The sequence below is a fragment of the Dermacentor albipictus genome, chromosome 1 (genome assembly GCF_038994185.2).
Source record: "Dermacentor albipictus isolate Rhodes 1998 colony chromosome 1, USDA_Dalb.pri_finalv2, whole genome shotgun sequence".
In the NCBI taxonomy this organism is placed as follows: domain Eukaryota; kingdom Metazoa; phylum Arthropoda; class Arachnida; order Ixodida; family Ixodidae; genus Dermacentor; species Dermacentor albipictus.
In genome coordinates, this window is record NC_091821.1 from 149,165,276 (window position 1) to 149,179,782 (window position 14,507).

Below are 14,507 nucleotides of genomic sequence, written 5' to 3' on the forward strand. Positions count from 1 at the left end.
TTGTAAAGGGCATTACATGCATATATCAAATAATGTAAATAGTCCTTTCTTTTACCAAAAGGACTCCACGCAGACTTTATATTTCACTTTGTTTAGAAATGAGAAAATATTTGGCATCCAATTGGATATTCAAAGGTCATTTTTATTGAATGTATTCGTATTGGGCTCAATTAGTAGCTTTCACTATTTGAACACCCTTATTCTTAATTTTAATACGTACCATGTATGAGTACCTTACTTGCCTGTTTTGCAATGAAACAAAAAGCATAAAATTTGTGGGAATGGAATGGTGGTGCAGACCTTGTTTCACTATTACTGTGACAGATGGTGCCATGGTTCTGTTTCCATAAATTCTACACTTCCTGCTTGGCATCGCCATCAGTGATGCATACTTCTGTTTTCTTCTGGACAAAACAGACAAGGCACCCAATATGGTATAATAGATTCACCGTGAAATGCCACTGGTATGCGAAATTTGAGTGTTAACTGGTGAACAGCTTAACCAAAAAAGTCGTGGATATGTGGCACTCCTTATTTATGCTACATTAAGTACATGCAGAACCGTGATTTCACAATTGACACATGGAGTGTGTCATGAATGTTTGCTTGTTCCTCTGTGCAGATTGCTCCTACTAATGAGTCCCCCTTGCTGTATCATAGTATCTGAAACTGTTCAGTGGAGCACATATCCTGTTTGAATGAGGACTACAAAAAAAAAAAAGAGATTTTAATTCTTTTTTATTCTTACTACATTTCAGTGCTGTTGAGCATTGTTAATGAAGGTACTGAGCATTCTTGAGGGCAAAAAATCAGGATTGGGCCGCAATTTGCAGTTATGATACAGTCACAAGTATGGCATAGTATTCATTCTGAGGTGGAATCTAGGAAAAAGCATTAAAGTGAATTCCAGCATGTTTTGTTTTGTTGCTTTTTTTGTCATGTTATGATAATTGGTTTTTAAAACTGCATAGATCGTCCTGTCACAAGTAGGGTGGGCCGATTTGTTTAGGAACTTGTGCATAATTTTTGATTATCAAAAAGAAAATATTAATACCGATACTGAACTTGATAGCTTGGAGAGCCATTTTTTCTCTGGTGATGCCTGCTCTTCGTGAATGCAGAGAGTGCTGGCACAGCATACTCCTTCAAGTGCCTATCATAGTTTGGTTTTGTGAGCCTAAAAGCTTCCATCAAGCCCAAACAGGCATAATAAATTTAAGAAACTCAAAGAAGCCATTTATTATCACGTGCTATTCCATTAAGAGAGCTAAAGCGATACCTATGAACCGACGTTATATGTACAGCTTTTATGTCTTGATTTATTGTGTGATTATGCAGAAAACAGGTGTGTTCACTGGCACTACTTGGCAGGCACCCACTCCTTGGCAATCGTCGTGTGCTCATGAAGTGTGCTGGAACTCGATTACTATACAGTCACGGGAACGAGCTGACTGCGAAGTGTTGCTCAATATTGCTTTCGCTAATGATTTAACACAGGTAGTACAGGAAAGCACTAGAAAAACGGGAACAGTACAGTCCATATTGGACTTAGTATTTCTTGATGGACGGTTTGAAAGTTATCAGGTAGCAGTTGAAGCTGGCATATCAGACCATCATCTTGTATTTGTACAAATCAAAACCAAGGTTCCGGCAACAAATCCTAAAGAATGCACTACGCACGTTCCCAATTTTGATAAAGCTGATGACACGAGCATCATTGATTATTTGTCGTTTCATCTAGGCAGTCTGAGCTCTGACGATGACGTCAATGTGTTGTGGGCAAGATTCAAATCTATTATCTTGCACTGCGTAAACTCATTCGTACCAATAAGGAAAAAGAGAAGAAATAAAAGAAACCCCTGGATGATGCGAGAGGTCGTTCGTCTGAAGCGAAAAATAGGAAGACAAAGGAAAGTAAAAAATAGTGGAAATATATCTAACCTATCAGCACAGCTTCGAATAAAGCTTAGGCAAGCAAAAAAGAAATACTACGAGGAAACCCTTCCTAACTTCATGGTATCTTCTCCGCAAAAGTTTTGGCGTCACTTGTCGCAAACCACTCAAAGCCAATGCAGCATTGTTGTTAACAACGAAATCGTAACTGACTGTTACACAATTGCGTCTTACCATAACCAGTTCTTCCAGTCTGTCTTTTCAAATGTTTCTAATTCTACTGCTCCAACTACACTAAGGTCATTTTCAGACGTGTCAGATATGGCAGATTTACGAATTAGCTATGGAGGATTACTATCGCTGCTGCTAAATATCAGAGAACATAAATCTGTAGGTCCGGATGGAATTCCAAATGCCTTTTTGCGAAGATACGCTGAATGGGTTGCTAGATACCTAGAAGTTATCTTTAATGCATCCTTGCAACAAAAACAGGTCCCAGACGACTGGCTTGTTGCGAAAGTTATCCCAATACACAAAACTGGTGACAAGCAGAAAATTGAAAATTATTGACCAATTTCTTTAACCTGCGTCTGCTGCAAACTCCTCGAACATATAATATCGAAAACAATATATAAGTACCTAGAAGATAAGAAAGCACTTCATTCGAACCAACATGGCTTCCGGCAAAAACTCAACTATTACACAGCTGGTTGACACCATCCACAACTTTTCAAAAGCAATAGATAACGGAAAACAGGTTGATGCAATATGCCTTGATTTCTCAAAAGCTTTTGATAGGGTCCCTCATAATGAATTAATTATTAAATTGAAACAGCTTGGAATAAATAACAATATAGTGGAATGGGTCAGGTCATATCTATCAGGTAGGACGCAGTACGTGGACGTAAACGGCTACCCGTCCGATTGTTTATCTGTCACTTCAGGCGTTCCTCAAGGGTCTGTCCTTGGACCGATATTATTTCTCGCTTATATTAATGATATTTGTTCAGATATTAATGAAAACGTAACTGTGCGACTGTTCGCCGACGACTGTTTAATTTATCGAGAGATATGTAACCACAAGGATCAAAAAATGCTCAGCGAGGCACTGGCGTCTGTTGTAAGCGATATTGCTTTCGCTAATGATTTAACACAGGTAGTACACGAAAGCACTAGAAAAACGGGAACAGTACAGTCCATATTGGACTTAGTATTTCTTGATGGACGGTTTGAAAGTTATTAGGTAGCAGTTGAAGCTGGCATATCAGACCATCATCTTACGTAACTGGCGTCTGTTGAAGAATGGTGTGAAACATGGAAAATGCAAGTAAATAAAGAAAAAAACGATTGTTTTACGTGTTACAAACAAGGTTAAGCACATCCTAAATTTTGATTATCAACTAAGTTCCCCTGTGCTAACTACCGTTAACAAATGTAAATACTTAGGAGTAACAATATCTGAAGACCTTAACTGGACTCAACATATCACTAATATTTGCTCTACCACTGAAAAAAGTTATGGTTCTTAAGTCGCAAATTAAAACTCGCTCCAGCCCCCGTAAAGCTAACAGCGTATTTAACAATAGTAAGGCCTACACGGGAATATGCAAGCATCATATGGGACCCCTACCAAAAAGGATTAATTCATAAAATTGAGCGAGTGCAAAGAAGGGCGGCTAGATTTATTCTTTCAAGGTACTCCCGTACTGATTCTGTGACAGAGATGTTGCGAGAACTAAAGTTACCCCCCCTCTTGGAACGCCGTCACATAGCCAGACTTAAATTCTTGTTTTTGCTTTCTCAAAATTTATTTAACTTTGATGCAGCGCAGTACCTAATTCCGCGACAAGTCCGGAGCCTACGAGGTGACCACCGCAGCAACTTTCTAGTATGTCAATCTCGTGTGAATACATACACATACTCTTTTTTCCCTAGACTCATAAGAGACTGGAATGATTTACCGAATGCCATATCTGGTTCTCAAACTGTAGAACATTTTGAAACTGAAGTTACAAAATATTTTCTAAATGGATCCTCATGGTCTAACATTTCTCGTGTAAGTTGTAGAATCTAGTATTATATGTATAATGTTGCGATGTATGTGATGTAATATGTATCATGTAAGTTGTAGTATGTAGTACGTGATGCATTTTTCGGCTACACATTGCTGCTTTGTTTCACATAATGGTTGTTAAGTCAGATTTTGTATTATACTTATGTATAATGGCACGCTGTGATTAAGTATTAGCTATACAGTGCTGCTTTATGTAAGCCGTGATGCGTTTTGTGCCATATTTGTACCCCACCCCTGTAACGGCCCAATCAGCCAACAGTACCTGCAAATAAATGTAGGTGCTGATGGCAGCCAGCACAGGGCAGCTAGTAAAAAAATATACATTTGCGGGTGTCAGACAGGAGCATGTATGACAATTTGCAAAATTCGTTTTCGGTGAAATTAACTTTCAGTCCTACCGTTAGACACGGATGATCAGAGTGCCAAAGAAAACACATAGTAGAAATATGTGGAGCTCCATTGATCTCGAAAAATCATGGAAGTTGACCTTTAAATGACAGCTTTAAAGCCATATCATGAGAAGTTAACAAAGACACCAAGGAAAACATAGGGGAAATTACTTATACTTTGCATTACGCGTGCAGTGCTCTAACCAATCACCTGCCTTCGCGTAATGCGAAGACATGGGATCGTTCCCCGCCTGTGGCAAGTTGTTTTTCCATCCACTTTCATTGCCATTAATTTATAATTTCTTTAATTGGTAAGTACAAGTAATTTCCCCTATGTTTTCCTTGGTGTCTTTTTTTACTTTTCATGATATGATTAATAAAAATCGGGCCCCCTTTCTTCTCATTCTTACATAACGAGGGTCTCGAATCCGGCAACATTGATGCCTTCAGGTAGCACGTGCGGGTTTATTCACCAGTTGCCTTCACCAGAAAGATCACGTATTTGCCTGCGGCAGAAAGGATGTTCCACATCCGCTGCCAAGGTTTGTGAGAGGTGGCGCCGGCTAACGCTCCCAAGGTTAGTTCTAGTAGTAACACATAAATACCCAAGAAAGTGCATGGGGAAACCACGCCGCGGTAGCTCAGTTGGTTAGAGCATCGTACGCATAATGCAAAGACGTGGGATCATTCCCCACCTGCGGCAAGTTGTTTTTCCATCCACTATCATTGCCATTAATTTATCATTTCTTTAATCGGTAAGTACAAGTAATTTTCCCTATGTTTTCCCTGGTGTCTTTGTTGACTCCTCATGATATGATTAATAAATATGGGGCCCCTCGGTTAACTCCCTTTCTTCTCGTTTTCACATAACGAGGGTCTCAAATCTGGCAACATTGATGCCTTCAGGTAGCACGTGTGGGCTTATTCACCAGTTGCCTTCACCCAGAAATATCATGTACTCGCCTGCGGCAGAAAGGATGTTCCACATCCGCTGCCAAGGTTTGCGAGTGGTGTGGCGCTGGCTAACACTCCCAATGTTGGTTCTAGTAGTAACACATAAATAACCAAGAAAGTGGATGGGGTAACCGCACTGTGGTAGCTCAGTTGGTTAGAGCATCGCACGCGTAATGTGAAGACGTGGGATCATTCCCCACCTGCGGCAAGTTGTTTTTCCATCCACTTCCATTGCCATTAATTTATCATTTCATTGGTAAGTACTAGTAATATCCCCTATGTTTTCATTGGTGTCTTTGTTGACTTCTCATGATACGATTAAAAAAAATCGGGCCCCTCGGTTAACCACCTTCCTTCTAGTTCTGAAGCCAAGTAATAGCAAATATAGAGCAGAAGGGCTTGATGTCAAGTGCACTGGTGTCCAAGGTGGTTGTTGTGCAAAGGCTGGCCATGCACTGTTGTGCTTTCACCTTTCTTCATGTTCTCTTTGGGATCTTGATTTTTTCATCAACGGCAACATCAGGCAACGTGTGGAAAGAGACGGAAAATAAGAGGTTGATTGTTTGATAGATTGGATTCAAATTACTCAAGCAACACCTGGACTATTTTAGATGTGGGCTTTGGATTACTTGTGAAAAACATTGGTGCTTAACATGCACCTTAATCCAAGTACACAACCATATTGCGCTTTGAAAAATGTAATGAGGCTGATGAGGTGGCCAGGTATATAAAACCCACAACCTCGTGCTTAGCAAGAGAAAATGCAACAACTCCTGAGCCACAGTGGCATGTTCGAGGGGATCACCTTGTCAAGGGTGCTTGACATGCCCTGCTTAGTTTTTTAAAGCGAAGCTTTCTTTGCCTCTTCCTTCGACTTTCCCCACTGCTGCTGCTGCTGCTGCTGCTGCATGTATATAGATGACAGTGCAAGTAAGGGAGAAAAGGCGACTGGAGAAACTTGTTTTCACCGCACCACGTCGAATGTGCACAATGCCCTCTGGAGCTCCCTGGCTGTCGCCACATTAGCCAATTGACAGCTGTAATTATCTATGACTCCTCTCAGAAGCATTGTAGAAACTGCAGCGCTTTCCTTTCTACTAACGTGCGAGGCTAGAGGGGACGCAAATAGAAGTGCAAATAGGATAAGAGGAGAAGAAGGAGAAAAGGCAGTTCCCATATAAGAGAGGCGGGGGAGGTGACGTGAGAAGGCAAGGAAACCTCAGTACTATACGACAGCTGTTGCGGGGAAACAGAATAAGCTTAAGCTCAAGGTACGGTACGTAGCTGCTATTTCTGAAAAATATCATCATCATCAGCAGCAGCCTAGTTACACCCACTGCAGGGCAAAGGCCTCTCCCATACTTCTCCAACTACCCCGGTCATGTACTAATTGTGGCCATGTTGTCTCTGCAAACGTCTTAATGTCATCCGCCCACCTAACTTTCTGCCGCCCCCTGCTACGCTTCCCTTCCCTTGGAATCCAGTCCGTAACCCTTAATGACCATTGGTTATCTTCCCTCCTCATTACATGTCCGGCCCATGCCCATTTCTTTTTCTTGATTTCAACTAAGATGTCATTTACCCGCATTTGTTGCCTCACCCAATCTGCTCTTTTCTTATCCCTTAACGTGCCATGCAAATATGTCAAGCAGGCAATTTACAGAGGGCATGCAGAAGCAGAGCCTCATTAATTAAAGCGCACCGCATGGTCCAGGAGACACTACGGAAGCCGTCAACCGTCAAATCAACACTTCCGTGGCCGCCACATTTGCTTTGCTGCTATGACATTGCTAGAGGTCGTGGATTTGATCCCAATCGCGGCAGCCGCATTTCAATGGGGGCGAAATAGAAAACGCACGTACACTTAGATTTTGGGACACGTTAAAGAACATCACAGTGTCAAAATTAATCCGGAGTCCGCCACTACGGCTTGCCTCATAATCCGAGTGTCATTTTGGAACATACAGCCCCATAATCCAATTCAAGTTTAATACTTATGCCGCAATGCGATGTGCCTTCTGAGGAAACAACAATGTTCAACCCTCTCAGAAGTTATAAAATATGGCACACAACGACGCCTCAAACAAACACCTCTCCCTGTGTGTTCTGTGTACTACGCAGACAAACAGCTGTGGTGCATGCAAGGTAATGTTTAACATCAACTCACCACTCTCGTTTTAGCCTAAATGTTGAAGAAATTAAGCTTTAGCCGTCTACATCACCGCTAATTATCGTCAATCAAAGCATCCAGCACGGAAAGCTTCGCTTGCATCAATTCCCACAGTGCATGGGATCTGCATAATTTTTTTCTGCCTCCATGTATGTCGAATTTTTTTTCTGAATATGCAACCAAGAAACAAACAGTGCATTTACACATTGATAAAGTGTTTCGTACTTTCTTGCTTATGTGAGGCACGTCATCACTGTAGCTGGAAGTCTTTAGCCTTTGTTCATTAAGGATTCATAATGTATCTAAGCATATTTGTGGTTGATTAAAGTATCTTAAACCTGACAAATTAAGTCCTCACAGGACATTTCACAACTCTTTTCTGTCAGTAACAGTAATCGCTGCAATATTTATTATTGTTATTATTTGTCTTCGCAATCGATCACTTAGACGTGTAAGCCTGATTTCTGTTCCTTTACCAGTAGAGGCAGCATGAGATAGTTACTATTAGGCACTAATGCTTCTGTCATGAGGGGACCCTGCTCTTAAAACAAATAGTTCATTTTTAATGCGATAGCGTTGAATATCCTGTGTCGCAGAAAATTTGGTGTCAGCGCCGGTGGCGTTGTCCGTTACAGAAAAATCATCCGGAACTACACAGGCCCTCCGCTTGGCGCATAGGCATTACTGAACTAATTGAGTGTCTCAAAGTAAAATGGGTCAGAAAATTCGTAAAGTACGACTTCACACAACCTACAGACATAATAGTGTCGGATTGTGATTTGAATATACGAGAAACATAATTATGTTGTGTGGAAACTCAAACACAAATCCCTTTTCCAGCTGCCATTTGAGGCCTCTCTTGAGAGGAGCGGTGCACCCCATTCGATGCCTTGCAACACCATCCAGATGGTGCTTACTTCCGCATCCGCGACGCCCGCTGTGGAAAAAAAGAACAGAAAACAAACAAACCAGAAAGTGCACCTTTGTGCATAGTGTTTGCCACGAGCATTTCCGGGAAAACATCACGGTTATATAAGCTACAGTTGCCAGGAAGTGTGAGAAGCAGTCGGGGATCTTTTAATGTTATCACGTTCCACTCTTAAAGGCAAAACTTAAGCGTCCTCCAAGGTTTTGAATATGAATTGAAACTATCACTTCTTATATGTTTTGATGCAATTAATTCAAATATGCATTTATTTTCTTGCAGTATATTTGGTCCTTAAGTTGAACTTTTTAAGTATTTTATGTTCTTAGTCCAGAGGTGACTTGCGACAGCTGATAAAGTTCTGGGAAAAATGTTGCCCTTCTTCGGTGGAGAGCATTATATTATGCTGCTTCATCCACTATAAGGCACCTTTAGTATCAGTAATTAACTGATTTGGAAGTTTTGTTGGCTAGGATAATGGCATTCATTTTCATTTATCAGTAATGAGCTGATCTGGAAGTTTTGTTGGCTAGGATAATGGCATTCGTTTTCATTTGGCACTTTGTCATGGTATGTTGATGTTTCTGGTTGGTTGAGTTTAATGCATGTATGTGTGAGCATGTCTTTGTGCATGTATCTCACTGTGCTGGTGTGCTTCTTTGCCTACACATCTGCATGCTGCCTTCTTCATTTAATCAATGCAAACCTGCACTTTGTGCTCCTTTGTTTAGTTGTGAGGCGACAGGGATTTTATTTCAATATGGTGCATTCCACATTCCTGATTCATCTGTCAAAACTTATTGGAAGGTGCCATAGGAAAAGACCAGCCAAGGGCTTCAAAACACTTGAAGACGATTAAGCAGCAATCTTCGTTAATCTTTTAACAAATATTTACCACATTTGCTTCGGTTCTCTTTGAAAGGTGTGCAGAGCATTCATCATACCCTACAGACATTCTGCTGCTGTTGTTTCCATTTAACCACTCTTTTAAGTTTGGCTGCAGCCATTGGCTTCATTCCCAGATGCTTGTTTCAGTATTCATAGGGTCTCTACCTGTGTCTTTCACAATCAGAAAAATAGAAAACAACTTTACACATACTATTTTTCATTATTTTATCATGCACCATTGTCAGTGTGAAACAGCATCAAAATACCATTACGAGTTCACACATTCTAAATTAAACTGTTACAAGATTTCACTTTGGCTAAATTGGTATAATAAATAAGCAGTATATACTACTGAAGCAATCTAGCAAAGCTGAAGGGCTAGCAATTGTCTAATTTTGTTATTAGCAGCCTGTAAATAGCACCTGAGTAGATGACGCATGCACATAATGGTAAGTGGATATGAAGCAAGTCCCAGCATGTCGCTTCCACAATTTTTCAGTGTGCGTGGCCATGCCGAAGAGCCATGCATTTTGAGTCTCGCATCACTTCCAGCGAGTGGTAATGCGAGAGGCGAAGCATCGATTGCGATAGCAAAATAGTGGACAGCTATATGAAGTAAGGACAGTAGTTTTATCAGCTGTATAAACTTGTAAACATAGGCATACTAACTAAATTAACAAGCATGCTGTCGTGCACACAAGTATGAAAACATCTCGCTCAATGACCGCGAAAACTTACGCTGCCAAAAGGCTGGAGTGAGGAAGCGCGGCAGCAGCCATAAGCGAATTGACCTTCGTGCTGCATCTCGTATCACTGCGAACTAACGTGCAGCAGACTTTGTCCCTGGTGCAGATGGCTTTCAAATACAGCAGCCCAAGCGGCCAGAACCTCCTCTCCCTCTCACGCCTCCCCCGCCCCCAAACCTTGTGCGCAATGGAAGACGGCGCGCTTCCTCCGTTTCCCTCCCTCGCGTGCGCGGCAATGAGCCGTGATCGCTGACTCACCCTCGCAAGCTCTCACTCGCTCATACAGCATACGGCGCACTTGAACTTTATACGGAAACTCATTGCAAAGCCGACGGCATAAATGCACCTGGAGTGTCCATATAATTGCTATCGCAATAAAAAAATATGAATGATAGTGGCATCAATATTATAACTGGAGAAATTGCTTTTCTAAGATTCAGCATATAAATGGTGTAAATGTTATTGAAACCAATCTTTAAATAAAGGAAGAACTTAAGAGCAGGGTCCCTCCTTGCAGGTTGGTAGTTGAGTTAATCCTGAAACATAAAATATAGCAGTAGCTAAAGCCAAGATGTACAAAAAAAGGTGTTTATCTCTTGTTGAATGTCCGAGTATTTGAAAAGTGTTTTACTGTCTTTGGCAGGACCAGAACATGCAGTGTCATGCAATGCATGGCAAGGTATGCCTGTGCTCAGCCAGAAAAGAGCATTTTTACAAGCCTTCCTTGATTGTTATGGTGCATTATGAATCATGGAACTTCAGTAAGGCAAACTTTAGTTTCCAACACTTCTCTTGCTCAGAATGTTGACAAGAGAAGCACTAATTCAATGGCACTTACGCCCAATATTTTGCCATAAAATTTTCTATCAGAACTGTGGTCCAAGTCTTTGGCCCCTATCTTGGGAAAGCCTTGAAGTCACCTTTTGCTGCCAGACAAGTAGCACCACCCTTGCCTCAGGCCATGAAGTAAATAGATGAACGCACTTGACTCATAAAAGAGCACGACTTGCAAATTCAGTTCAACAGCAGCAGAAGCTTCTTATGATGGTGTCACCAGTGTCATGCATTATCCTGAGAGCATAAAAGTGCAACTGTATGAAAGGTCTGCATCTGACTATGATAATTTGTTTGACAGTCTTATTACTGATTACATGCATTTGTGAACAAAATTTTTATAACAGCACAGAATACACAGATTTTTTTTTCTTTTGCCTGGCTGCAGTTTTTCTAGTTGCTGTCTTTAACCCTGTAATGCCCAATGTATCATATATGCGAAGCTGAGTTTGCTGCCTCAAGATGCTGATTGAAGTGCAGGAAACTTAATCCAGAGCCGATAGTTGCGTTTCTAATATGCTGGAGTGTAGTGGCTATGGTGTTGGGCTGCTAAGCATGGAGATCACTGGATTGAATCCCAACCACGGCAGCCACATTACGATGGGGGCGAAATGCGAAAACACCCGTGTACTTAGATTCAGGTGCACGTTAAAGAACCCCAGGCAGTCCAAATTTCCGGAGTCCTCCACTACAGTGTGCCTCATAATCAAATCATGGTTTTGACACTTAAAACCCCAGAATTAATTTCTTTTTTTCAAAACTGGAGTGAAGTTTCAGCTGCGGACAGTGTAACAAACCATTTTCTAATTAATTAGTACAGTAATTAAGTTGTAACTGAAAAAGCTTTTTTTTCTACTAATGTACTCCAGGGCCAGAAATAAGTGTAAGCAATTTGTTCCAATTTTCCTTCATGTGGAACTAGGTTTGGACATTACAGGGTTAAATTTTTGCATGTACTGAAGCGAAGGCTGCATCCGGAACATTTATATAACGACCTTGAAGCCTAGGTGTTTGTAATTTTGTGGCAATAGGTTCACCGTGCGTTAATGCTGCTTACTTGGAATTTGTAAAAGACAAGGTTTTACTTTTTCCCCCCTCCCTTCCCTGATTTTTTTTTTTTTTTGTATCAGCAGGTTGTGAAGAAGTTCTGGGAAGACAGCGACTCGCATCCATTGCGCCTTGTTGAGGAAGTAATTGAAGAAGAGCCTTCAACGGGGAGCTTTGAGAAGAACTAATGCACATGAATTCTGGTTCACTTCCTCATTCCCTCCAGTCCAAAGTTCACATTTTGCCCATGGCCTAAGATGTCATTTCGGAAGTTTCAATAGTAGCTTGTGTCCCTGGTGTATTTATCTTGGTTGCAAAGAAGACCTTTAGGCAATTATATTGGCTGTAAGGTAACCGAAAGCCTCATATGTCAAAAAGCAAGAATCCAGGAGGGATAATTAGGGCCAGAGGAGGAATATGCCTCTCTCTGTATTTGTAGGAACAGTGCAGGCAAGGGGAAATCAGCTGCACATGACCTGCTTTTGCTAATTTGGCTCTTCCTCACACTACTTTGTAAATGATGGCCAACACAAAAGACTGTACTTTGTCATTCTTGTTTTTAATACTACTGTGTTCACAAGTGTTGCCAATAGTGATCCAGACATTCCTTTAAGAAGTCTGAAAAAAGGATGTGCTCGACTTCTCGGGAGAAGTGCATTGTCCTTCGCAAAATAAAAACAAGGGGGTGGGGAGAGAGTTGAATCACTGAGCTGATTCACGCTTCAGTAATTTTACGTCTGATTGAGGTAAAGCGGTGAAAGGTGTGATCACTCAGACATAAATGATGTGCTGGTTTGTTTTTGCTTTTATTTTCTTTCAGCTACTTAGCACTGGTAAATTGCGATCAAGCACTTGAACTTCAGCTCACTTGTATCATTCAGTTTGTTGAGAATCTCCTAGTATGTTATTGTCGTATTAACTTGCATCATGCTCATTTTCTCCTCATCACTGCATCCTTATTAAAAGCTGCTTGATGCGCTTGCCAGGAGAACAAAATTTAGAGAACACTTGGGTTTGGCTTAAGCAAAGACTAAGATGATAGCTGTGTTAGAAAGAAGACCGTCTGTCTAGGACACTGCCTCGAAGATTGTGTGCAATTTGTCTCTTGGTTACATTGCTTAAGCTGTATCATGAGGGAGACTGTGTGACACCAAGACGTTTGTTGCACTTTAATATTATTATTGATAATGCGTAGAATATAAAAAAAATAATTTATATACATATATATAGCTGAACATCTGAAGTCTATGCAAGCAGAGTTGCACAAGCTTTTGGTTGTGAAAGATATGAGAGTGTTTAAAACTATTGCCTTTTTCATTTGCACTAACTGCACAACAAAATTTGTCTAGATTCCAAGTTGTGTAATGCAGGGTATATATTTTACTGCTGTGGGGTTCATGGAAGTTGTGTTGCAGCTTGAAGAACATGTGTGCAACCGTTGCTAAATATTGTTTAGCAGCAGAGATGCAGGCTGAAATTGGAAATGTATAGGCTCCACTATGGCATAGAGTTATCGGAATGCCATTTGCACAGAGCTTGTTCTAGTTTTGTAAAAGGACACATCATGTTCAGGTGGCTATCAAGTATATCTTTGGTTAATATACACAGTGCATTTGTTATATTTCCTGTGTGTACCAAAAGTATGCAATTTCACCAAAGTCTATATGAGAAAGGCTAGTTTGCTTTGTCACTGCACATATTTAGAACATCTTTATATTCCTGCTGTTAACTTTGTGAAAGCACTTTTTAGTAGCAGTTGACAGTGAGCGTAGTTTACTTACGAATTTTAAGTTTACTGTGCGAACTAAAGCATGACAAGCTCCATTTTATTGTGCTTGCCGTAGCATGTTTACAGGTACTGCAAACAAGAGAAACTTGCCTCAGGAGCATCTACTTAAGTTTTCTTTTGTAAAAAATGAGAAAACTTCTATATGCGTGCTATGGAGATTTCACAAAAATGTATTCATGATGAAAGGAGATGTTTATGGAGAATATGCAAAATGTCATACCTGTTAGAACATAATGGCAATACTTCCTTGTTTAACTTTTAACCTGTCGCACAATTTTAATGGAAAGTAACTATTTTAGTTCCAAAAATGGAAAGTGTGTTGTTTACTAGGTATTTAGTGTTTGATGCTTTAGTAACTTAAGCGCTTCTCTTCCCGTGGCATTTTTTACATTCCCAAGAATGTTGTTAGTCATTGCTAGTCTGGAGTTAAGAAAATTTTAATGGCATATTAGTGCCAAGAGTATTTTGTTTTAGATAGACGTGTGTTATTAATGTGTGTGCCCTGTGAATGAATACGCAGTTTAGTAGTTTTTGTGGCCCTTTACCAAATCTAAGTGCTCAAAAATGTCTTTCATGCAGGAAATGCTTTTGCAAAAATAAATGTGTTGCAAGCCACTTTTCATCTTTTCAGCAGTCTCCTCTCTCTCTCCACATAGCTTATTTACAGCGTCTGAGGACATATGGTCTGACAAAGTGAAGGAGCATGTGCAGGCTGTATTTGGACGTATCAGCAAGTACTCTTCAAAAAATCTTTAGCCAGAAGTCTGGCCTCACAGGTGGTTCACTTTGTTGTGTATT

The 14,507-nt window shown here is 40.6% G+C and overlaps 1 protein-coding gene and 1 non-coding gene across 7 annotated transcripts in view; both read left to right on the forward strand.

Annotated features, from left to right (window-relative positions):
• The window catches only part of LOC135903000 (trifunctional nucleotide phosphoesterase protein YfkN), a 102,473-nt gene extending 88,144 nt beyond the window's left edge, over window positions 1-14,329 (forward strand). For 3 of the 6 annotated variants that reach the window (XM_065433333.2, XM_065433332.2, XM_065433334.2), the window contains one exon: window positions 12,007-14,329. Coding sequence is in view for 5 of the 6 variants with exons in the window: in XM_065433332.2 (XP_065289404.2) it covers window positions 12,007-12,108 (102 nt within the window). In the remaining variant the exon portion in view is untranslated. Of the gene's footprint in view, window positions 1-12,003 lie in introns of all 6 variants that reach the window. The other 3 variants (XM_070527386.1, XM_065433335.2, XM_065433331.2) reach the window with 1 other exon arrangement.
• On the forward strand, window positions 4,987-5,059 carry TRNAM-CAU (transfer RNA methionine (anticodon CAU)). The gene has a single exon. It is a non-coding gene; the product is annotated as a tRNA-Met (tRNA).
• Window positions 14,330-14,507: the final 178 nt, after the last annotated feature.